Below are 25,952 nucleotides of genomic sequence, written 5' to 3' on the forward strand. Positions count from 1 at the left end.
AGAAATGACTGTGGATTCCAGATTATGTAGAGTAGAATAATCTATGATGTTAATTAATCTACACATGTTAGTAGAGGAATGTCTACCTTTAATAAAGCCTGTTTGGTCAGGATGTATTATTAGAGGGGTTATTTTTTCTATTCTTCTGGCCAAAGCTTTGCTAATTATTTTGAGATCTACATTTATTAATGAAATTGGACGGTAACTGGATGGAAGTGTCGGGCCTTTACCTGGTTTTAATAGTAGAGTAATATTAGCTAGGTTCATATTTGAAGGTATTTTTTGTTTTTCCCTTATTTCTAATATCATATTGTAGAAAATGGGTGCCAGCATTGTCCAGAATTCTTTGTAGAATTCTGCTGGATAACCATCTGGACCTGGGGCTTTATTGTTGGGCATATGCTGGAGAGCTTCATGGAGTTCGTCGACTGAAAAGGGGGAATCCAAGACCATTTTATATTCATGTTTTAATTGTGGAAGATTGATGTTACTAAGAAATTTATCAATATTATCATCTGTTGTCGTTAGTTGTGATGTATATAATGTTGTATAGAATTCTTTGAAAGTGTTATTTATCTTGTCAGGGTCGTGGCTGATGTTTCCTTCTGGATCTCTGACAGAGGAGATGGTTGTTTTCTCCTTGTTTGTTTTTAACTGATTAGCCAGGAACCTTCCAGATTTGTTTCCATGCTCAAAATTCTCCAAGCGAAGTCTTTGCACCAAGAATTGCGTCTTTTTATCTATTATTTCATTAAGTTCAAGTTTAGCTTTCCTTATAGCATTTAGTGTGTGTTCTTCTGGGGAGACATGGTAAGCTCCTCTAAGGATTTAATTCTGAGTTCTAACTCTGAAATTCTCAAAGTTTCCTTCTTTTTCTTATGAGAAGAAAAGGAAATTATTTTCCCTCTCATTACTGCTTTTCCTGCTTCCCAAAGAACACACGCTGAAGTTTCTGGCAAGTCGTTATTTTCTAGATATAAGGACCATTCTCTTTTGAAGTAGCTGATAAACTCAGGATCTTTAAGTAATGACGTATTAAATCTCCAGTTTCTAGTTGCTGGTTTATTGCTCTTACTTCTCAGAGTGAATGATACTGGTGCGTGATCACTAATGCTAATAGGATGGATTCTGATTTCTGACATGTCATTCATCAGCGAGCTGCTAGTTAAGAAATAATCTAATCTAGAATAGGAATGATGAACTGAAGAGAAGAAGGTGTATTCTCTTAGTGTGGGATGGTGAGAGCGCCAAGCATCACAGAGACCAAAATCCTTCATGTACTGTTTCACAGTTTCTGAGGATTTCCAGACTCGATGAGCTCCTGTGGTACTTTGTTTGTCCAGTATAATGTTAAAATCACCTCCTATAATTAGTGTGTTATCTGAGTGACCATAGAGGCGAAGAGGGAGTGAAAGAAGGAGGATCAACAACATTTGGACATATATATTTGCGATACATAACTTAACATTTTTAATAGATAATGTAACTATTATAAATCTGCCTTCTGGATCTATGATTGTATTATCTATATCAAAATTTAACCTTCTATTAATAAGAGTTGATACTCCTCTCTGCCTAGAATTATAACAAGCTGAATACACGTGTGGAAACTGGGTTGTTGAGAGAAGATCTATTGTTGAGTTTGATAAATGAGTCTCTTGGAGTAATATTATATCTGCTTTCATTTCTTGCAAACGATTAAAAATTTTTAACCTCTTTTTCCTTGTGCCAGCTCCACGCACATTCCAAGTGACAAATGTGAGTTTGTTCATGAACCAACCACAGAAATGAGGCTATATGCATATTACTGAAGCGTGTGTGCGTGCATCCCACTGCTTCTCCGCGTGCATGTGTATCTGCCAGCTGGTTGTGACAGGGATGTATGTGTGCTTGTGCTGTTCTGTGTGTGTTCCTGTGAATCATGAAAAGTGCTGATGTGTATATAATATAATGACAAGTGTTACCATTAACCGTTAAAGGGTCGGAGAGAAGAAGTGTAAAGAGTGAAAAGAGCGACAGTGCCAAAGGAAAAAAGTAATTTAAAAAACGCATCTGTGCTGAGAGCAGTGTAGTGGAGACGGGCAGTGGATTTACTGTTAACTAAATTATCTTTTATGGCAGTTTTATGGATATAACATGATCTACTGAGAAAACAGGAAAATTAAAGCACATACCAAGTCAGTAGAGCCACGGAGTGATGTCCGGGTCGCGGTACAGCTGTCCATTAATAAATAATTTATCCACCGCGATGACACCAAAATTTCCTCTTGATGAGAAACAGGACTCTCCGTCGGTCCAGGATCTCTCTCGGATATTGGCCGTTTACTCCAAAGTTGGTTCCCTTCAGTTCGCGGCTCTGGTTCTTCACCTGCTCCTTCTGTTTGAAGCTGACGAACTTCGCTACGATGGGTCTTGGTCTGCTGGACCCGGGTTTCCTCCCGCCGAGCCGATGGACTCTGTGAAAGGAGATGTTTTTCACCGTTTCCTCCGGGAGCTTCAGGTGGGTTTTGATGAAGTTTTTCAGCGTGGTCTCGGGGTCCTCCTCCGTCTGCTCTGGAATCCCTGCAAATACCAGGTTCTCTCTCATGCTCCGTCCCTGCAGATCGATCACCGTTTCCTTCATCTTCTTATTTTCCTCCAAGAGACGGGTCAAGCCCTCGGTGAGGGATTTTACCGACTCTCTGAGACCAGCATTTTCTACAGCCAGAGTTTCCACCTGCTTCTGGCTGAATTCTAGTGATTCACGTAGTGCCTGGAACTCTTTGTGGAGAATTTCTACCAGGCTCAAACGCGCATCAAAACTACTGAGTTTTTTATCTATAGAGATCAGAACATCTGTTGAGTAGTTCCCCGGTGGTGAAACAGCTCCAGGTGAATCCTCATTTCGCTGTCTCTTGGACTTGGATGAGGTGGAGGGGGTGGAGGTGTTGTTTGGCTTCCCCATGACGATTCTGTCGTAACAACGATCTATAAAATTTGTCAGGCTGGCCAAATCCTCCCCGCTGTGCTCCAGAAAACGAACCCAAAAACCCACAACTGATGATATTTGCAAGAGACTTCACAGAAAAACAAGCCCAAAGTCAATGAAACAGGCAGATTTAGCAACTCTGCTGCCTTTTTCTGGCGCACTATAGCTATGATATAGCTACAGTTTACCGCTGCGCCAGGAGCCTCACACATATTGGCTGAGTACATCATGTGGGATGGCTTACCTCACATGCGATTGGTCTGACAACTACCTCCATGCCTTGTGGTCCTGCACACCTGTCCGCAGGTTCTGGCTTCAGGTATGTGAAGACATGTCAACATGGTTTAAATGTAATATTCCTGCAAACCCCGCATTGTGTCTACTAGGTGACTTGGGTGACATTAACATGGAAATTAACTCTGCACACATGATCCTCACGGTCTTAGCATCGAAAAGAAAACTATCCTTGTTAACTGGAAAACCAAAAATAATCTGTGTATTCAGCAGTTTAAGAATCTCTTAGTAGACAACATCAGTAGTGAGACAATGTCTGACTCCTCAAAGAACCAGTTAGCTGAATCTCATTCCCTCTGGTCTCCTGTGATTAGCACCATCACTTAGTGTAGGTGGAGGACTGGGACCTTGTCGCTTTGGGGGTTGGATGTTAATGGGGGCTGCCTTCTGGCTGAAGGTCCCTGGTGGTTTCCTGTGGTAGGAAGCTGGACTGCTGGGATCTGGACGAAGGGGGAGTGTTAGATGGTGCCCTGGTTCCCGGGGTGTGCAGCTGTAACATTGGGGTGGTTGCTGGCCCACACCAGGTGGTTGTTTGGGAGGGTTAGGGTTAGCGCCCAGCATGCCTCCTGGGCATGATGCGGCCCTCTGCCTTGGGGGGAGGGCAGCCTCTGGACTCTTGGGGCCTGGGTCCCTTCGCTCTGGCCACCCTGGATGGCCAGTGGCTGGTGGGGTTGGCGGCTGCCCATCTTGGCCCGCTGGGGCCTGTGGCCTTCCTCTGCCACCCTCAGGGTGGTCTTAGTAGTGGGGTGCCTTGGGTTTGTGCTCTGGGATTGCTGTTCGTGCTCCGCCCAGAGACCCAGGGATCGCCCAGGTCTCTGGGCCGCCCTAGTCTGCCTCTAGCCTCCGTAGGGACGTGGTCACATCTGCAGGATCACACTCATCTCTGATCCTCCTCATTCCTCATCCTCTGCATGCTGACTCAGCACTGAGGTGTCCAGTGTGTTTATACACTAAGAGACGCTTTGGTTCAGGTGTGTGTGTTTCTGGTTCTTTGGTTGTTGTTGTGATACACGTTGTTGTTGTCTTGGTTACTTTTTAGGAACTCCTGATGATTGTCTGCTTAGTTTACCTGTAAAAGCTGTAGGAAATTCTCTGTTGTGTTTCTGTACAGGTGTAGCAGCTGCTTGTCTGCTGTTAGGTTGGATTGAAGCTCGTTGCTTCTATCTGCTGGATCTTTGTCTACTCTTCCTTTTTTCTACTTTCCTTTTTACTTCTCTTTATAATTCTGCTTTTTTTCTGTCTCCTCCAGTCAAGTCCAGCAAGATTACATAAATTCCATAAATACAAATAAATAAAATAAAACAATATGTTCAAATAAATAAAGAAATAAAGAAATCAGATTATCAAGAGGAGCCTTATATCCATAAAGCTCCTCTTGGTAAAGATTTGTTCAGCACCGCAGCCAGACCATCATTCTGCCACCACCATGCTGGACAGGACAAGGTAGAAAAAAAAACAACAAAAAAAACCCCAAAACAAAAACAACAAAAAAAAAAAAACAAAAAACAAAAAAAAAAAAACAAAGAATTTGACTGCAGATACTAAGTTTTACTTTTCTCTTAAATTCTTACTTTGTTTAATATTTTAAGCGTCTTTCTTGATCCTTTTGGCCCAGATGTAAACCCATAAGGAAATGACTACCTGTAGAACCAGGTGAGAACTGTGCCTTCCACCAAAGACTCCTGATAATTTACACACTAAAATCTTCCTCTAATAACATAAAAATATGAGCTTACAGTTCAAGAGTTATCTCAATTCAAGTTTCAAAGAGGGAAACATTCCCTGTTGGCTCCATTTGAAGCTACAGAAATTTTGTGGATACATAAAGGATAACACAAATGCCTCCCCCCAAAAAGCAAATTGGAAAAAAAGCGGCAGGTCTGGTATTATACAGCAGCAAAGAACCGGGAGGATGTGAGGTTGATTGTTAGGAACCTTGAGGAGGAAAGGTGTTAGCTAACAGCAGCCAGTGAGTAGAAAAGGTCAGCAGAAAATAAAGCAAGTCAAATCCAAACCTTGTGTTCCTCCTGTGAAATACACCACACAAAAAACAAAGAGAACACGTCAGAAGATAAACACATGACACGTTCACACTTTACAGAAACATGACATCTACAACAAAAAGTCCTCTGTTTCTCTCTGATTAAAGACAACACTGGAAGATGTATGTGTGGGAATCCTTTTGTTGAGGGCTGAATAACTGCAGCAAAGACAAAGGAGGCGCCTCCATCTTCAAATTCTGACCTGTGGCTTTGAGTCAGCATGTGGTTAAAGTCTCCATGTTAACAAACCTGCTGCTCAGACAGAAAAAACCATGAGCCGCACATGTGCAACCACGGTTCTGGACCATTTTCATTTGTTTCACATGTATATTATACACACACACACACACACACACATTATAATTAATGCGTTAAACTCTCAACCTTAATATAAATATATAAATATGGAAAATAGTGTGATCTAGACTGATCACTGATCTAGAACAATTTTTCTCCATATCTTTCCTTAGATGTGCCACAAGGCTCTGTTTTAGGGCTTTATTGTCCTTTTATGTCTGCCCCCTTTTCAGCATATTTTAAGCTCTTTACATGATATCTATTGAACCCCATGAAGTTTTGAAGGTACAGATGTTTTGTACCGCTTGGTTGACATTTTGCTTCAGTGTAATGAAAAGAAAACGGAAGTCCTCGTCTGTATCCCTGATTTATTTTAGCTGAAGTTGGTAGAAACTGGTTTGTTAGACCCTCGGTTAGGAGCCTCTGGATAACTGTGGGCTCAGAGTTTATTCTGGAACTTGTGATAATCGTCTTGTGTTTTTAGTATTTCATAATGAAGCACTTTGAAGATGAAGATTTTTATCTTGACAGTTATATGAAATCTACTTGCTACTAACTGGGATTATTTGTTGTGTGTCTTTTTGAATTTGAGAACTGATCTAATTTAACGTAATACTATATTTGTAGCATCTTGGACCCCCATCATAAACTAGCTGGAGCAACTCTTTCACCCCACTATCATTAGAAATATTTCCATTGTACAAGTTGTATTTCATATTGACTGCATGTGTGTGGATAAAACTAAAAATAAACTAAATGATTGGGGATTCCATTTCCTGTTTCCACATTAAAATGAAGGTTAAACAGAAAGGACTGAATCTGGCTTGGATGGAAAACAGCTTTAATGCACTTTGTGTTCATTCTGCTGGATCTTTAGTTAATGGACCCAAATAAAGAATATCCATTTTTTGTCTTTGTTAAAACAGTTATGTTTTAAATATATATTATTATTTTAGAGAATAAGTCACAAATACTTCACAGAAATTGCACAAATGTGTCTTGGTTAGCCGTGCTCAAAGCAGGGACTGACATGGGAAGGCTGATACTCTCATTTACTGATCACTCATTAAACTCGTTTTTTTATGGATGCACATATCAGTACACACATACATAAAAAATCCTTTTGTGTCTCACCTCCTCCTCCTCTCCAAAACCTGTCAGGTCCCAGATATAGTTGAGCCTCATCTGCCGCCTCTTCCAGTGCTCCATAAAGAGAACGGCTACATCAGGAAGCACAAAACAGCTAAGTGAGACCTGACTGCAGACACTTCACGTACCAGGACATCTTCTCCTGTACAAACAGATGAGGACTAAAAAATTCAGATTGTTGATAAGGTCCTGAACAAAATGCTTATCCTGTAGAATTATTGTGAGCAATCATCAGCTGGGAGGTGACAACATGCTGGTTTACTGCAGGTAGACCAAGCACATTTTATCATCTTGTGCAGTAAACAGACTCTCCACAAATTATCAAAATAAATCTGGAATCAGAGGATTATTTAAGTTTGTACTTGAAACTCCACTTGCTTTAAAATGTGTGTTTGTATGATTTAGGTTTAATTCATCTAAAAGAAGAGATGCACATAAACTACACCAGCATCAACTCATCCCGCACTGATGATGCATTTTATGCCGTTGCCCTTAAAAAGAAACTTTTGGTGTTTCTGAGTCTCCTCAGGTCCAGATGGAGGCGAATGCAGGTGGTCTGTCAGACTCCAGCTTCATCCAAACACAAAACCTGTCTGAACGTAATGTGTCTGAAACCCTGCTGCTGCGAGCAGATGGTTTGGAACAACAGAGAAGCCCGGAGTGTGTGTTGTCACACAGATCTGTACTGAAAACGACATGTATCTGCATCTCTGGTTCAGCATCCAAGATTCTATCAAAGGTCTAAAGAGCTGAAAAGATCAACCTCCTCTTCACTCCACCATGTACACGAAGCATGAGATTCTACAGTCCGGATGATGTTTGCAGACACCAGGAACCCAACCGTCCTGGGCTTCACTTCTTGACCTTCATGGTGGTTCTAAGGTGAATATGGGGCTGTCCCTAGATCCTCCTGTCTCTGACCATTGATAAAGATGTCCATCATCATCATGGGCCGATGGCTTCCTGAGATATTTACCTGTGTGACACCTCGATTAAACACCTAGAAACCTGCTCAGGTTCAATTTTACCTTGTACTGTAGCACAGTTCCTCCTCAGGTATTACTTTACTCCTTCCTAGGATTACTTTACTCCTTCCCAGGATTACTTTACTCCTTCCCAGAATTACTTTACTCCTTCCTAGGATTACTTTACTCCTTCCCAGAATTACTTTACTCCTTCCAAGAACTTCTTTACTCCTTCCTAGGATTACTTTACGCGTTCCCGGGATTACTTTACTCGTTCCTACGACTACTTTACTCGTTCCTAGGATTACTTTACCCATTCCTAGGATTACTTTACTCGTTCCTAGGATTACTTTACCCGATTCCAGGATTACTTTACTCGTTCCCAGGATTACTTTACTCATTCCTAGAATTACTTTACCCGTTCCCAGGATTACTTTACTCGTTCCCAGTATTACATTACTCCTTCCAAGGACTACTTTACTCCTTCCCAGGATTACTTTACTCCTTCCTAGAACTACTTTACTCCTTCCCAGGATTACTTTACTCATTCCTAGGATTACTTTACTCCTTCCTAGAATTACTTTACTCATTCCCAGGATTACTTTACTCCTTCCTAGGATTACTTTACTTGTTCCCAGGATTACTTTACTCGTTCCTAGGATTACTTTACCCGTTCCTAGGATTACTTTACCCGTTCCTAGGATTACTTTACCCGTTCCTAGGATTACTTTACTCGTTCCTAGGATTACTTTACCCGTTCCCAGGATTACTTTACTCGTTCCCAGGATTACTTTACTCGTTCCTAGGATTACTTTACCCGTTCCCAGGATTACTTGACTCATTCCTAGGATTACTTTACTTGTTCCCAGGATTACTTTACTCCTTCCTAGGATTACTTTACCCGTTCCTAGGATTACTTTACTCGTTCCTAGGGTTACTTTACTCGTTCCTAGGATTACTTTACCCCTTCCTAGGATTACTTTACTCGTTCCTAGGATTACTTTACTCGTTCCTAGGATTACTTTACTCGTTCCTAGGATTACTTTACCCCTTCCTAGGATTACTTTACGCGTTCCTAGGATTACTTTACTCGTTCCTAGGATTACTTTACTTGTTCCTAGGATTACTTTACCCCTTCCTAGGATTACTTTACGCGTTCCCAGGATTACTTTACTCGTTCCTAGGATTACTTTACTTGTTCCTAGGATTACTTTACCCGTTCCTAGGATTACTTTACTCCTTCCTAGGATTACTTTACCCCTTCCTAGGATTACTTTACCCGTTCCCAGGATTACTTTACTCGTTCCTAGGATTACTTTACTCGTTCCTAGGATTACTTTACCCGTTCCCAGGATTACTTGACTCATTCCTAGGATTACTTTACTTGTTCCCAGGATTACTTTACTCCTTCCTAGGATTACTTTACCCGTTCCTAGGATTACTTTACTCGTTCCTAGGGTTACTTTACTCGTTCCTAGGATTACTTTACCCCTTCCTAGGATTACTTTACTCGTTCCTAGGATTACTTTACTCGTTCCTAGGATTACTTTACTCGTTCCTAGGATTACTTTACCCCTTCCTAGGATTACTTTACGCGTTCCCAGGATTACTTTACTCGTTCCTAGGATTACTTGACTCGTTCCTAGGATTACTTTACCCCTTCCTAGGATTACTTTACGCGTTCCCAGGATTACTTTACTCGTTCCTAGGATTACTTGACTCGTTCCTAGGATTACTTTACTTGTTCGCAGGATTACTTTACTCCTTCCTAGGATTACTTTACCCGTTCCTAGGATTACTTTACTCGTTCCTAGGATTACTTTACCCGTTCCCAGGATTACTTTACTCGTTCCCAGGATTACTTTACTCCTTCCTAGGATTACTTTACTCATTCCTAGGATTACTTTACTCCTTCCTAGAATTACTTTACTCCTTCCTAGGATTACTTTACTCCTTCCTAGGATTACTTTACTCCTTCCTAGGATTACTTTACTCGCTTCTAGGATTACTTTACTTGTTCCCAGGATTACTTTACTCGTTCCTAGGATTACTTTACCCGTTCCTAGGATTACTTTACCCGTTCCTAGGATTACTTTACCCGTTCCTAGGATTACTTTACCCGTTCCTAGGATTACTTTACTCGTTCCTAGGATTACTTTACCCGTTCCCAGGATTACTTTACTCGTTCCCAGGATTACTTTACTCGTTCCTAGGATTACTTTACCCGTTCCCAGGATTACTTGACTCATTCCTAGGATTACTTTACTTGTTCCCAGGATTACTTTACTCCTTCCTAGGATTACTTTACCCGTTCCTAGGATTACTTTACTCGTTCCTAGGGTTACTTTACTCGTTCCTAGGATTACTTTACCCCTTCCTAGGATTACTTTACTCGTTCCTAGGATTACTTTACTCGTTCCTAGGATTACTTTACCCCTTCCTAGGATTACTTTACGCGTTCCTAGGATTACTTTACTCGTTCCTAGGATTACTTTACTTGTTCCTAGGATTACTTTACCCCTTCCTAGGATTACTTTACGCGTTCCCAGGATTACTTTACTCGTTCCTAGGATTACTTTACTTGTTCCTAGGATTACTTTACCCGTTCCTAGGATTACTTTACTCCTTCCTAGGATTACTTTACTTGTTCCTAGGATTACTTTACCCCTTCCTAGGATTACTTTACGCGTTCCCAGGATTACTTTACTCGTTCCTAGGATTACTTTACTTGTTCCTAGGATTACTTTACCCGTTCCTAGGATTACTTTACTCCTTCCTAGGATTACTTTACCCCTTCCTAGGATTACTTTACCCGTTCCCAGGATTACTTTACTCGTTCCTAGGATTACTTTACTCGTTCCTAGGATTACTTTACCCGTTCCCAGGATTACTTGACTCATTCCTAGGATTACTTTACTTGTTCCCAGGATTACTTTACTCCTTCCTAGGATTACTTTACCCGTTCCTAGGATTACTTTACTCGTTCCTAGGATTACTTTACCCCTTCCTAGGATTACTTTACCCCTTCCTAGGATTACTTTACTCGTTCCTAGGATTACTTTACTCGTTCCTAGGATTACTTTACTCGTTCCTAGGATTACTTTACCCCTTCCTAGGATTACTTTACGCGTTCCCAGGATTACTTTACTCGTTCCTAGGATTACTTGACTCGTTCCTAGGATTACTTTACCCCTTCCTAGGATTACTTTACGCGTTCCCAGGATTACTTTACTCGTTCCTAGGATTACTTGACTCGTTCCTAGGATTACTTTACTTGTTCGCAGGATTACTTTACTCCTTCCTAGGATTACTTTACCCGTTCCTAGGATTACTTTACTCGTTCCTAGGATTACTTTACCCGTTCCCAGGATTACTTTACTCGTTCCCAGGATTACTTTACTCCTTCCTAGGATTACTTTACTCATTCCTAGGATTACTTTACTCCTTCCTAGAATTACTTTACTCCTTCCTAGGATTACTTTACTCCTTCCTAGGATTACTTTACTCCTTCCTAGGATTACTTTACTCGCTTCTAGGATTACTTTACTTGTTCCCAGGATTACTTTACTCGTTCCTAGGATTACTTTACCCGTTCCTAGGATTACTTTACCCGTTCCTAGGATTACTTTACCCGTTCCTAGGATTACTTTACCCGTTCCTAGGATTACTTTACTCGTTCCAAGGATTACTTTACCCGTTCCCAGGATTACTTTACTCGTTCCCAGGATTACTTTACTCGTTCCTAGGATTACTTTACCCGTTCCCAGGATTACTTGACTCATTCCTAGGATTACTTTACTTGTTCCCAGGATTACTTTACTCCTTCCTAGGATTACTTTACCCGTTCCTAGGATTACTTTACTCGTTCCTAGGGTTACTTTACTCGTTCCTAGGATTACTTTACCCCTTCCTAGGATTACTTTACTCGTTCCTAGGATTACTTTACTCGTTCCTAGGATTACTTTACTCGTTCCTAGGATTACTTTACCCCTTCCTAGGATTACTTTACGCGTTCCTAGGATTACTTTACTCGTTCCTAGGATTACTTTACTTGTTCCTAGGATTACTTTACCCGTTCCTAGGATTACTTTACTCCTTCCTAGGATTACTTTACCCCTTCCTAGGATTACTTTACGCGTTCCCAGGATTACTTTACTCGTTCCTAGGGTTACTTTACTCGTTCCTAGGATTACTTTACCCCTTCCTAGGATTACTTTACTCGTTCCTAGGATTACTTTACTCGTTCCCAGGATTACTTTACTCCTTCCTAGGATTACTTTACCCCTTCCTAGGATTACTTTACGCGTTCCTAGGGCTACTTTACTGTTCCTAGGATTACTTTACTCGTTCCCAGGATTACTTGACTCATTCCTAGGATTACTTTACTTGTTCCTAGGATTACTTTACCCGTTCCTAGGATTACTTTACTCCTTCCTAGGATTACTTACTTACTACTTACTAGATAATGAGGTCTACATTATGTGTTAATCATGTCTTAGTTGAGCTTATCATGTTTAAATAGTTAATAAAATGCTATATTCAAAGTGTCACTCTGGACGGAAGGCAGACAAAGTCGTTCCTCAGTTTTAAACAGTATTAACTGTATCAGCTGCATACTCTGTATTTATCGATTTATTTTTACATGTACTGGTGTAAACTGATTCATTCGGTTGATAGTGATGCTCAGGCATGAGAGTGTCCTTACCCCAGAGGGCCATGAAGATGGAGAAGAACACTGTGGCTGAGTTGTCAAACAGGTGGCTGGCCCGAGCTGTGCCACATGCAGTCACCAGCTTCCAGTAGCTGCAGACTCGGTCACACAGCGGACACATGGTGATGTTATTTCTGCCGTCACAAATCTCCATGCTACGAAAACAAAGCAGGGATGGGTGGAAAATAAAAAATAAAACGCAAAAGAGACCTATCAGATTAAAGACTTACATAATCAGCCGCATGAGAAAATGAAATATTTAAATACTGAAACACAGATTATTGCAGATGCTGTTTTTAAATGAAGCAAGTGAATATGGATGTGTTCTGTCTGGTGAAATCCTTTTGTATTTACAGTGTGCTTAAAGCCGGATATTAAGGCTTAACATTTGCTTCAGATGAAATTATCTGTCACACTGCAGCAGATTCCCAGCGCACCATCAGCATCACTCACAATAACATTTGTGAAAAATCAATGGAGAACCCGTCTAAAACGGACATCACACTGAAGCAGAAACCTCCATGTGGTCTGCTCAGACCTCCTCAGAGGAAACTGAGGCGACGTCACAGATTTAAACTTGCTGCTGATGTTGTGTCTGCATGTTGCCCAACAGCACTAACAACCCAGATCTCCAAACGACTTGACAGGTGGGTGTCCTAAGCCATGCGTTTACCAGGACTGATGCCCTGCAGCAAGAAGTTTTCCTCACACCTTAAAATGTGAGACTTACTCCAATAATGCCATTTATAAGTTGTCCAGACTTCTGTAACTGTAAGTTCTTACAGTTTTAGTTAAGAAAATATATTTCTAAGTCAATAATTTAGCCAAAAACAAACAATACACATTTAGTGAATGAGGATTTGTGGTTTGTCTTTGTGTGAATGTGTTTGACAGGCTTAAGCTAAAACCAAGTTACTTCCTATACAGTAATTATGCAAATATTTTCTAATTATTGAGTAACATGAACTTTATGCAGGTTAAATGTGTTCAACACAGCAGATATTTAGGTTGAGACAAAAGAAAAAAACTAATCTGAAGACACGTGTGATAGCGTGTACCTGGGTATATTATCGTCGACAGTGGCGCAGCCGTAAAGGAAAACAATGACTCCAACGATGGCGGCAGGTATCAGCATCTGTGTGTAGACCCCTAACCAGGCAAAATAGAGGCCGACTTTCTCCCCAAAATATTTCCTGTGGGAGGAGACGCGAGGTCAAATGAAGCGTTGCACCGTGTTTCATATAAACAGGTTTCAAGGACCTTCTCCATCTACCTACGTTCCCTTTGTTCCCTGAATGAGGAGCACCCCCTTGATTTGAGTCCAGCATGTTGCTGCAGGGAACATGCTTACATCTGACACCAGCAGGACAGCGGTCCTCGAGGACCAGAGCTGGTGATCCTTTGGCCATTTCTCATTAGCAGCTTCTAATAATCAACAGAACCTAAAACTCAGCTCATTCGTTATTTTTCTTTGTTAAAAATGTCTGTGGTTGCTGCTCCTGTTATTTATTGCACTTTTTTTTTTTTTTTATAATATTTAGCTTTTTATGAAACTGCTCTATGTTTTACTGCTGCCTCTGGGCCAGGTCTTCATTGTAAACAAGAACTGCTTCTCAATTCCTTCCAATAAAAAAAAAAAAAAAAGAAAAAGTACAGTTGGGAAGAGGTTCAGTAATCTGCAGAAAAACTGTTCACAAACTGTGAAGCCATGTCTGTTTCTTTAGCACATTTCATCACAATCCATCCAATAGTTAAGAGAAATGTTAGTCTGGACCAAAGTGTTGAACAGACTGATGTCTCAGTGGCCAAGTTCCATTACATCTGAAAGATCTCCAAGTTCCAGATTTTCCCAACAGTGCACTTCGCTGCTGGTTTACTGTTGGTTCCTAGAGGTTCTAAAAGTGGAACTGAAGGAAGAACCTTCAGGTATCAGACCCCCTCCACCTTCAGATCACCTTCTAACTTTCCTTCCTGATCTTATAGCAGATCTGGCTTGGTGACCCTGATCCATCCTCCTACTGCGTCCCATGTCCCATGATGCACCGGGCTCCTCTTTGCGGGGGGACATCCCATGATGCACCGGGCTCCTCTCTTCAGGGGGACGTCCCATGATGCACCGGGCTCCTCTCTGCCGGGGGACGTCCCATGATGCACCGGGCTCCTCTCTGCCGGGGGACGTCCCATGATGCACCGGGCTCCTCTCTGCTCTCTTTACTCTCCATGTAGAAACATCGGACGTTCATTCATGTGTTTCTCTTCTTCCTCCTCAGCAGGATTAGAGGTCTGCTGCTGGTTGACCTCTTTCCTGTCCTCTACACCCCCACCTGGTCCAGGTCCTTCCTGGCTGAACTGAATTGTTCTTAAATCATATCATGTCATCAGGTTATATATAAAAGTGACATTTTAAAGCTTTGTCTCTTCTCAGCAGCTCCTCTTCCTCCATCATCTTCATCAACATGTGAAACCAGTGCTATAAGCAGAAAGTCTGCTGAGAACCTACTCCACATGATTTCTCACACCGAGTCTTTCCTTCAGCTCCACTAATGACTATTACTTCTATGAAAGCCCACCAGTCTGCCTGAAAACCCTCGTCTTCCTCCCTGCCTGCCGGCCGGCTGCTTAGCGCCTATAAGCATGCTAGTCCAGTCCTGGGCTACCAGACAGACCATATATTAGGATGGAGGATCTGACCTGATGAGTCCAATAGGTTGGTACTTGTAGAAGACACTGTAGCTGGCCCACTCCTCATACAGCAGCTGGAAAGAGAAGAGACGTATGTTCAGGGCTGAGGAGGAGTGGAAGAAAACAGGTTTTGGAATGAATGATATAAATCAGAGCTGTATGACATGGTTCAGTTGCTGAGTGGATTAGCAATCAGGTCTGCTAATATAATTAATGAGAGCTTATTAAAAACTGAGATTACTGGGATTTCTTTTGTACTGGGCCCCTCATTTTCTATTTCAGAAATTACCAGGCAACATTTTACAACAAGCCAGCGGCTCAGATAAACCAGGTTACCGCGTCACACAGGATTAGTGCGACTGATTTCATTTTCATGCCTGGAAATTTAAACGTGCATCCTGAAACGGAAAATAATCTTCAGCAGGACTTTTAATCATTACACACGGTAACGTCTCATTAAAAATGGTTGATTTAACAACGTGCTGATATTTGTTTATACACAGTCAGTAAGGAAAAACCTCAAAACAACCATGTTGCTTTTTTCCCTAAAATCCAAAGTACACTGATAAAATGATGAATAAACTAAAATTAAAAATAAAATAAATTAAACCAAATAAAATAAAAATAAACAGGAATATTAACATTTTAAGTTACACTGCTGGATTATTAATACCATCGACATCATCATCCTTAATAATAATAATAATGATAATAAACTTTATTAAATCCAACTGGGAAATTAGCCTCTGCATTGAACTCTACATTCATAAGAGAGCAGTGGGTTGCCATGTTTTGGTCCCCAGTTAAGGGCCTTGGTCAGGGGCCCCTAAGTTTGTTGCCAGTCCGGGAGCTTGAAGCAGGGTCCTCCAGCACCACTAAGCCACCACTCCTCCTCATGATATGTTCATTTATACAATGTGTGTATTGAGAGCATCCATGCATCTATTTTCTACACCGACTTCATGTTGTGGGGGTCTGCAGAGACCACAGCTGCCACTGGGCGACAGGCAGGTTGCACCCTGGACGGTTAGCTCACCCATCACACACACAGTCGACCAGTTTCCTCAACAAACATCCCTGCAGAGCAGATCAGCTGCTCGTGCACCAGCTGCTGCACATACATGACATCATCTCCTTACTCCACATTTCTATCAGCCTCTCTTGGTGTCTCCTGGAGAGACACCATCATTTCTAGTAAATACATGGATGGATGAATGAAAGCTTAGCAAGATGATCGTTAGCTTAACACTAACGTGTCTGTGTTAGTGTAATCTAAGCACCATATAGTAAAATATGCAAATGACTGCATAATGATTCAATTTACAATTCTCATCAGAGCTGGCTGCATCGGCGCTCTGTGTACACGTTCTGATCCCTGAGTAGGTGCAATGTTTTCACACATAATTACAGTCTCTTTACAGGCAGAGCAACGAGCTACAAATGAAGGCAATAAATCACAGACAAGCCAGCGGAGGGACTGGATGGCAGGCTGAGCTCACATTACATTCAGATTGAAATCTCAGCATCCAGAGGAAACCATCCTTCACAATATTCACCAGGAATTATGAAACAAGGATGTTGATTTGAAGCATCAGCTTAAGCTTTGGTGGCGCTTGAGAAGAACAGGAGAGGAGTTATTAAGCTGTTGCCTTAGTTACAGCCTACAGGAAATGGAGGATATTAGGACTGAAGAAAGTGACATTAGACTCATGAACTGCTCTTTTTATATGTTATTTTACCCCCCTACACAAGCAGGGAATGGCTCAAAACCTATATATAACTACATATATATATATATATATATATATATAACTATCTATAACTGAATGGTGTTGAAAGAAGGCCTTCTGTATGCTTTATCCTGTCTGACTTCATTTCAGGTAACAATGAAATGTAGTTGTTTAAACTACCATCAAACCTCAGCAGGGATACAAAGTGATGGGTTGAAATGCACCAATGAGGACACAGCTCTGGTTTCCAGGCTGCACACCGGCGCCAAACCTGGGGAGCTAAAACAGCCGAGGCTCAAGCTTTTATATTGTGGCTTTGCTCCACTTACCTTTCTGTCGTTGGGTTCTGCATTCACCCCATCGATGTCTCCCTGTAACACACACACAAGCTCAGTTACCTCACCTTTGCTCTTCATGTTGATCAGTACTAATGGAAATCACTGAAAGCCTTCTCCGATGAGAACTACACGTTTAACCTTGTTCACAAGTCAATCGTTTCCTCCTCCTGTATTTTAGTTTGTATTCTAGAAGTTGATGATATTTTTTAGGCCTCTGCTCAATAATGTCATCCCCATAATAAAAAGAGTATTTCTCTGCAATTACAAGGTCTATTTGAAAACTTCTGGAGCAGATAGGATATGTGCGTCTGGATCCATGAATTTCTTAAAGGATTTTTTACAGGCGCAAACATCCGGGAACATGGGTGAACTTTGTCACATCCAGGTCTTTCGCCAGTAAAAGGAAGCTAACGTAACATAATTGGATTTTAGTGTTGATCCTCAGATTTTTCTTTGAGTTTCGTAGTTGCCTTTAAAGATGCTGAAAAGTTGTGTTGTGGTTCGCTGCCATAAACAGAGGGGCAAAAAGTATTTATTCAGCCACCGATTGTGCAAGTTCTCCCACTTAAAAAGACGAGAGGCTTGTAATTTACATCAACTATGAGGCAAAATGAGAAAAAAAATATCCAGAAAATCACATCGTTTGATTTTTAAATAATTTATTTGCAAATTATGGTGGAAAATAAGCATTTGGCCAATAACAAAAGCTCATGTTAATACTTTGTTATATACCCTTCGTTGGCAGTGACAGAGGTCAGACGTTTTCTGTAGTTCTTGACCAGGTTTCACACTGTTGCTGGTGTTTTGGCCAGTTCCTCCATGCAGATCTCCTCTAGAGCTGTAATGTTTTGTGGCTGTCGCTGGACAACACGGACCTTCAACTCCCTCCAAAGATTTTCTATGGGGTTGAGATCTGGAGACTGGCTAGGCCAGGGGTTCTCAAACTTTTTGAGGCCAAGGACCCCTTTCAGCTTAGAAAATTTCTCAAGGACCCTCATCATAATCCTGACATCAGTCAAAATATATTTCCTGCCATATGTACCACTAATTAGTCAAAGGAACTATTGCATTTTTAACATTTCAGATTAATTTAACAGAACTACAAATAAATGTGTACAATTAACATTTGAATAGAGTTTTTATTTGAGTTTAAATTTGAACTCACAGCATTTCATTTTTATGTAAAAGATCTTAAAGTTCTTAAAAGAAATTAACAGTAGTAGGACTAGCTACTTCCAAATGGGCCCAGTTCAACAAAAACAGAAAAGTCAGAACATTGTAAAGCTCACAAAAATCATTAAACTTTAAGATTATGGCTCCCTGTACAAATTATTGGGGGGAAAAAAACTAAAATGCATTTTGAGTTTATGGCTCATTTTAGAGATTATTGGCAAGAAATATAACAAAAATAAAGAAAATGAAATAAGCTTTGCCAACAATATTTCCATCAGGTTGTTATCAAAGATCTCTTGCTCATAAATCACCTATCCGTCACCAATAACTCACTTAATGAGAAGGATGAGCCTGTCTTTCACAACACAGTTGATCTATTCTTGGAGCGATAGATGACAAACAAACTCGAAGATCATCCTCCACTTGTAAACGAGCCCTGTATTTATTTTTCATGCCAGTCAGAGTGGAAAATGACGATTCACAGAGGTAAGTGGTTGGAAAGGGGAGCAATATTTGCATGGCCTCAGCAGTGAGTTCGGGATACTCATGACAGAGAGAAGGCCAAAAACTTGCATGACTAACCTGCTGAAATCGGACTCTCTGTGTCCTGTCACTGGACAGCTCCAACAGCTGCTCTTCTGCTTTCCCTGTGAGATGATTTCCAGTTGCAGCAGAAGCAAATGGATCACGCACCCAGTCCCAGGCCTCTGTGTTCACGTCAGAGAAGTATGAGCTGAAGTGCTCATTCAGTGATGCAAGGTGTGAGGCGATGACGTCCTTTACCGTTGCAACTGACAGGTTGTTGGTGTTGAGAAACTCAGTCAGCTGGGAGAACATGTCTGTTATCCCATCCAGTATTCTTCTCCTCCATAAATCTGTTTTCTTCATGAAGGCAGCGATCTTGTCGCTGACTTCTAGGATGGATGTGTGGCCTCCTTGTGTGGAGAGGTTAAGGCTGTTCAATGTATTGAATATGTCTGTAAGATATGCCAACTTGGCCACACTCTCTGGATCCGTAAAAAAATGTGCGATTTCGGGTTTTCCCTCTTTCATGAATTCTGCCATTTCCTTGCGTAGCTCAAACACCCGCTGCAAAACTTTACCCCGAGAGAGCCAACGTACCTCAGAGTGATAAAGTAGTGCGTCATGGCCGGCGTCCATATCCCTACAAAGTTGTCCAAACAAACGTGACTGCAGTGCTCTTGACTTGACAAAATTAACCGCAGTCACAGCTGCATTCAAAACAGAGTTAAGATCTGGTCCCATGTCTTTGGACGCGAGTGCAGCATGCAGTGAGTAGTTATGATCCTCGGATTGGCAGATTTGATCCGCGCGGTAACTCCACTCTTGCGGCCGGTCATTGCCGCTGCACCATCTGTACAAACAGCCACACATTTCTCCCAGTAGAGTCCCGCTTCAGTCATAAAAGCATCCAGAAGTTTGAAGATTTCTTCTCCTGTTGTCCTGCCCGGCACCTCTTTGCAAAACAGAAAGTCCTCCAAAATATTTCCTTCCCAGGGGTATCGCACTAAAACAATCAGCTGAGCTGCGCTGGAAATGTCTGTTGATTCATCCAACTGAATAGAAAACTGCTCACATGAACGAAGTCTGTCCAGTAACTGGGATTGAATATCAGCAGACATCTCCTCAATCCTCCTCCTAACGGTGTCATTTGAAAGTGGCACAGGTTTAAGTTTGTTAGCCGCTTCTCTTCCAAGCATGACCTCACACATTTCTATCGCTGCTGGCAGAATGAGATCTTGGCCTATGGTGTGCGGCTTTTTACTTTTAGCGATCCGCTGAGCCACTAAATAAGAAGCCTTCTGTGCTTTCTCTGATGTAGTGGCCAGGCTCACCATCCGTGTTTTCTGGCGCATGTAATCTTCACCTTTTCGCCAGAAAAAATCTTTGGTTCTGTCCTTAAACTCCGGGTGCTTTGTCGTCAGGTGCCTCATTAACTTAGCCGGCTTCATGGCTTCGTTTGCTAGCGTTTTAAGACATAAGACGCATGTTGGCCTTCCGTCGCTGCTCTCAATAAATCCAAACTCAAGATAGCTATTGTTATATTTTCCTATTTTAGTTGATTTAACTCTTACGGCACAGTTTGATGTAGATGGATTTAAAAACTTATCCATTGTGGCAAGCTAGCTGGAGCGGCGCGGAACTGGGCCAGAGCAGTGTGGCAAGGGTGACAAATCTGTAACCTGTCAGTATGATATTACTTTATTAGTCCAAATCTTGTAAAAGGGGGTGTCATTGGTTCAGTAGAGTCGCCCGTTTAATTGGCATAGTGGTCCCAATATCCTATTCACTTACTCAAAGATAAGCAATGAATTTATTTCTAGGCTATTATTAATTTATTTATTTTTCACGGACCCCTAAGCTTAGGTTCGCGGACCCCCGGGGGTCCGGGGACCCCACTTTGAGAATAGCTGGGCTAGGCCACTCCAGGACCTTGAAATGCTTCTTACGAAGCCACTCCTTCGCTGCCCGGGTGGTGTGTTTGGGATCATTGTCATGCTGAAAGACCCAGCCATGTTTCATCTTCAATGCCCTCACTGATGGAAGGAGGTTTTCACTCAAAATCTCACCACACATGGCCCCATTCATTCTTTCCTTTACACGGATCAGTCGTCCTGGTCGCTTTGGAGAAAAGCAGCCCCAAACCATGATGTTTCCACCCCCGTGCTTCACAGTGGGTCTTATGTTCTTGGGATGCAACTCAGCATTCTTTCTCCTCCAAACACGACAGGTTGAGTTTTTACCGAAAAGTTCTATTTTGGTTTCATCTGACCATATGACATTCGCCCAATCCTCTTCTGGATCATCCAAATCAGGGGTGCCCAAAGTTGGTCCTCGAGGGCCGCTATCCTGCAGGTTTTCAATGTTTCCTGCTTTAACACACCTGGCTCAAATTAAATAGATCCAACAGCCTATTAAGTTTTGCACAATGACTCATCAATTTGAGTCAGGTGGTTTTGGAGCAGGGACACTTTGCAAACCTGCCGGATTGTGGCCCTCGAGGACCGAAGCTGGACACGGGCCTGGACATGTACTGGCTAAAGCAGGGGGACACATCTGAGTCCCTGGCGGCATAGTGTGTTACTGATGGTAGCCTTTGTTACTTTGGTCCCAGCTCTCTGCAGGTCATTCACTAGGTCCCCCGCATGGTTCTGGGATTCTTGGTCCCATTCTCGTGATCATTTTGACCCCACGGGGTGAGATCTTGCATGGAGCCCCAGATGAAGGGAGATTATCAGTGGTCTTATATGTCTTCCATTTTCTAATAATTGCTCCCACAGCTGATTTCTTTACACCAAGCTGCTTACCTACTGCAGATCCAGTCTTCCCAGCCTGGTGCAGGTCTACCATGGTGTCCTTTGACAGCTCTTTGGTCTTGGCCATGGTGGAGTTTGGAGTCTGACTGAGGTTGTGGACAGGTGTCTGATAACCAGTTCAAACAGGCGCCATTAATACAGGTAACGAGTGGAGGACAGAGGAGCCTCTTAAAGAAGAAGTTACAGGTCTGTGGGAGCCAGAAGTCTTGCTTGTTTGTAGATGACCAAATATTTATTTTACCAAGAAATTTACCAATTAATTAATTAAAAATCAAACAATGTAATTGTCTGGATTTTTTTTCTCATTTTGTGTCTCATAGTTGAGGTTTACCTATGATGAAAATGACAGGCCTCTCATCTTTTTAAATGGGAGAACTTGTACAATTGGTGGCTACATAAATACTTTTTTGCCCCACTGTAGCAGTTCCACACACAGCAAGAGACACTGAAAAGACACAAAAGCCCAGAAACATGATAACTGGCTAGCAGCCAGTTATCACGGCGATCTTGGAGTCCTTTAAAATATTCAGCAATGTGGTCAGATCATTTCCTGACTGATGAGTAAAACAATTATATTACTGTTTAAAATGTATGATTGTTTATGTATAATGGTAAATGGTCTGTACTTATATAGCGCTTTTATCCAAAGTGCTTTACATGTACGTCACATTCACCCATTCACACACACATTCACACACTGATGCTGCCATGCAAGGCGCTAACCACGACCCATCAGGAGCAAGTAGGGGTTCGGTGTCTTGCTCAGGGACACCTCGACATGAGTTCTCCGGGCCGGGATCGAACCAGCAACCCTTAGGTTACAGGACGACCACTCTACCCATTGAGCCATGCCGCCCCAATGCTGGTTTTGTGCTTTAGTTTGTTTTGTTTTTTTTACATAATAAACCTCCAGAAGAAGTCCTGCCATGTTGAGGTTTGGGACATTAGCAGAACATGATGAGCTGCTTGTCAACCGAAGCGTCTCGCCACGTTTCCTTTTATTCCACAATAAAAATCTCCTCATATTCTTCTACAATCAACAAAGTCCTAAACAGAGTCTTTAGAGGTTTCATCAACAACATGCTCAGCTATCAGGAAGGAAATCTAGCTGTGTGTTTTTCTACAAACAGCAGTATGTTTAGAGGCTTTCGTGATGAAACTCAGCTACTATGCAATAATAATCTGAGAATATAAACATTCATGTAGGTGCTGTTTTCAGGCCAGAAGCAGCCATGAAATGTGAAGGTGATCCTTACGTCATGCAGAGGATAAGCAGATGTGTAGACACTGCTGCCCAGCATACTGGTGATCCCTGTAAAAAGCACATTAACAGGATTAAACTCCAGGAGGATGCAAACACATGACTGGAGAAATAAACATGACATGGTTTCATTTTATTTAACACGCTGTGTGGAGAAATGGTTTCTGAGGATATGCATAACTTCATTACAGATCCAGAAACACACTCTGAAGGGTGATGGTGTATTCTGGCTATCATTACATCAGTGAACTATAAGGAAGGTCTGTAAAAAGGTGGTTATAACACACACCTGGGTCTTTCTTTTTAATCAAGATTTTGGGATCATTGGACCTCATTCATCAATATCTTCTTTCAAATGTTCTTAAAATTGCTCTTAAGCGCTCGCTCTCTCTCTCATATATATATATATATATATATATATGTTGAGCCGAAGTATTTATCGGTGCATGAATGGCTGCAGTCTGCACACGTTTGTTCCTGTGTTTCTGGTTTTGTGCAGCTCTTCTTTAATGCTTTTAGGGTCTTTAAAATAAGTAAAGCTTCACTTGATTCAATGTAGTTTCTGGACTTTTGTTTCTGAAATATCTTGTTTCTTAAGTAACTGACAGGCTTTCTTCTCTCATCCTCTTATTTCCACAGCCCTGTTTAATGGAGGAGCTTTAATCTGGACTTTCTGAAGAAGAGTTAGGTGGTCAGGGTCCATGTTCAGAACATTCAGTCATCCCTGAGGTAGAAATGTTGGTCAGAGAACATTAAAAATCTTTGGCAATCCTGCGAGATAGCAGTTTAATTACTTAAAAAATAAGAAAAGGAGGAGAGAGATTAGCATGGTGGTGGAGGGTGGATGCATTACCCATGGAATGACTGGTGCTTCCCGCCATCGAGCATCTTGTCCTCTTCAGTATCTCATAGACCTGGAGTGGAACACAATAAAAACTGTAAAACTAAGCAGATTCAGTCTAAAGAAACTAATGAAGACACGGATGAAAAGCAGGAATAAATCATTTTATTGTTTCAGAACAAGTGAAATAGGAGAAGAGGGGTAAAGAGGAGGCTGATTTCAGATGTCTGTCATTAGAGAAGGTTACTGATGAGAGCTGAAGTGCAGCAGAGAACCGTCTTGATTGACCTAGCAGTATTAGATGCAGTTCCTCAATTACATTATCTAGTCATTAGTGAAGCCCTGGAAACTTCTGTGTAGAGGTTTGTGTGTGTGTGTGCGTGCCTACGCTGTAGTGCATTATGAATAATATGGTAAACATGTTTTAGCTCGGGAAGCAGGAGGTCTGCTTGGAGAAAAATGCGTGAAGATTTTCCACCCTCCATCCTCTTCATCAGCTCCACCTCTTCAGCTGCTTGATAAAGGTCCCATGTTATACATTTTTCAACAGTTTCATATGTGTGTCCGAGGTCCAACAACACTGATTTCAAAGTGTGTCACCTTGGTCCTTCATTTCAGCCATTCCAGCTGTTTCTGTGTCTGAACCTTTAAATGTTCATGAGTGGACCTGTCCACACTCCTCTCAGAGAGGATCCGGCTTTCACTGGTGTCTGCTCGGTGATTTTTGAGGGCAGGCTGGGGGGCGGGTCAATGACGGTATCCTCTACCGGTGGCAGTGGTTGTTTCCCTTCGTGAGGTCACAAAGGGAAAGATCTTAGAAACATCTGTTTGAGCTCACATTTGCTAGAAAGTGAAGCAAGAGAGTGAGAGATTACAGAATTTTCTCATTTTTGGGCCTCATACAGGCTGTGAGGACACACGACTGAAAGTAAATTTTGGATAATATGGGACCTTTAACACAAATATTTAATCAGCCAATCACATTTTAGTCGTTGAATTTTCTGTTCGGAGGTTAAGAAAGAAAAAAAAAAAAAAAAAAAAACTAAAAAGAGCATTCATTTGATTTAAACTATAAATTTCATCCGAAACTTTGAAGAACAAAAAATAAAATCACTAAAATACAAACGACAACCTGTTCTTTCGTATGTTGTTGAGGGGTGGGGCTGTCAGCTGAAGAGCTCCGATTGGTGGAACATATTTGTAGCCGGTGCAGACATGTTTAACTCCATGTTTGGATGGTTTGAAAACTGGAGCTCTGAGAAGTCCAGGCTCGGCGTTTTTCCTGAGGATGGCATTCAGCACAACTTTGATTTGGCAGCTCGAAGTAACGTGCGTGGCAGAATATCCAGCCAGCTGGATGTAGAACCCACACACACTCAGGAAAAGTTGAAGAAACTGAAACATTCGCGAAGCCATGGGACCATGACAGTCAAGCAAGTCCTACCACCCGACAAGTGGTGTCAGACATAGAATACGTTTTCTGGGACTGTGGTGTGATGGAAATGCAAACCACACAGATTAACAGGGATTCTTTTACCCTGGCAAATAAATTCTGGTAAATAAAAACTCCTGGAAATGCTGGTGGTGAAACCCTGAATAACCTGGACCTGTTCTCCCTGATTCACCCTCATAAACCATCACTTCCAGTTTGAAGATATGACCAAACAGGTTGTTTTTTGTTTTTGTATTTCAGTGATTTTGCTTTTTCTTCTGCAAACTATGAAACTAAAATCGAGCCATTTTCAAATTTTTGTTCATTTATTTTAACAGTGAAAAGGAAAAATGCCTCAAATTTCATTTCTATTTTTTTCAATTCAAACAGAAAATCAAATAAATGCTCATTTTTTGTTTTTAATACTCACCTTCGAACAGAAATCCAACGACCAAAACACACACTGACCCCACAGCAGCATGTAGTTATGTAGACACGGTGAAGATGAGGAAGAAAGGGGATTTAAGAGACTTTGAACATGGCATGGTTGTTGGTCTGAGTATTTTCTGGAATTTTCACCCACAACCATCTCCAGGGTTTCCAGAGAATGGTCTGAAGAAGAGAAAACATCCAGCTGTTTGTCAGAGGTCAGAGGAGAACAGGCAGACTGGTTGGAGATGACAGAAAGGCAGCAGGACTTCAAGAGATTCTCATCATGGATGCAGCCGACA

General features: G+C 41.7%; 1 protein-coding gene across 4 annotated transcripts in view; it reads right to left on the minus strand.

Annotated features, from left to right (window-relative positions):
• Positions 1–25,952, minus strand: part of ano1a (anoctamin 1, calcium activated chloride channel a) — a 146,897-nt gene that overhangs the window by 71,211 nt on the left and 49,734 nt on the right. For 3 of the 4 annotated variants that reach the window (XM_041988178.1, XM_041988415.1, XM_041988335.1), the window contains exons 7-14: positions 23,802–23,862; positions 22,944–22,999; positions 17,168–17,209; positions 15,118–15,182; positions 13,485–13,619; positions 12,421–12,581; positions 6,736–6,821; positions 5,278–5,289 (exon numbers count right to left, since the gene is read on the minus strand). In XM_041988178.1, coding sequence (XP_041844112.1) covers positions 5,278–5,289; positions 6,736–6,821; positions 12,421–12,581; positions 13,485–13,619; positions 15,118–15,182; positions 17,168–17,209; positions 22,944–22,999; positions 23,802–23,862 — 618 coding nt within the window. The remainder of the gene's footprint in view (positions 1–5,277; positions 5,290–6,735; positions 6,822–12,420; positions 12,582–13,484; positions 13,620–15,117; positions 15,183–17,167; positions 17,210–22,943; positions 23,000–23,801; positions 23,863–25,952) is intronic. The other variant, XM_041988250.1, reaches the window with a different exon arrangement.

The sequence above is a fragment of the Melanotaenia boesemani genome, chromosome 1 (assembly GCF_017639745.1).
Source record: "Melanotaenia boesemani isolate fMelBoe1 chromosome 1, fMelBoe1.pri, whole genome shotgun sequence".
NCBI classification, from domain to species: Eukaryota; Metazoa; Chordata; class Actinopteri; order Atheriniformes; family Melanotaeniidae; genus Melanotaenia; species Melanotaenia boesemani.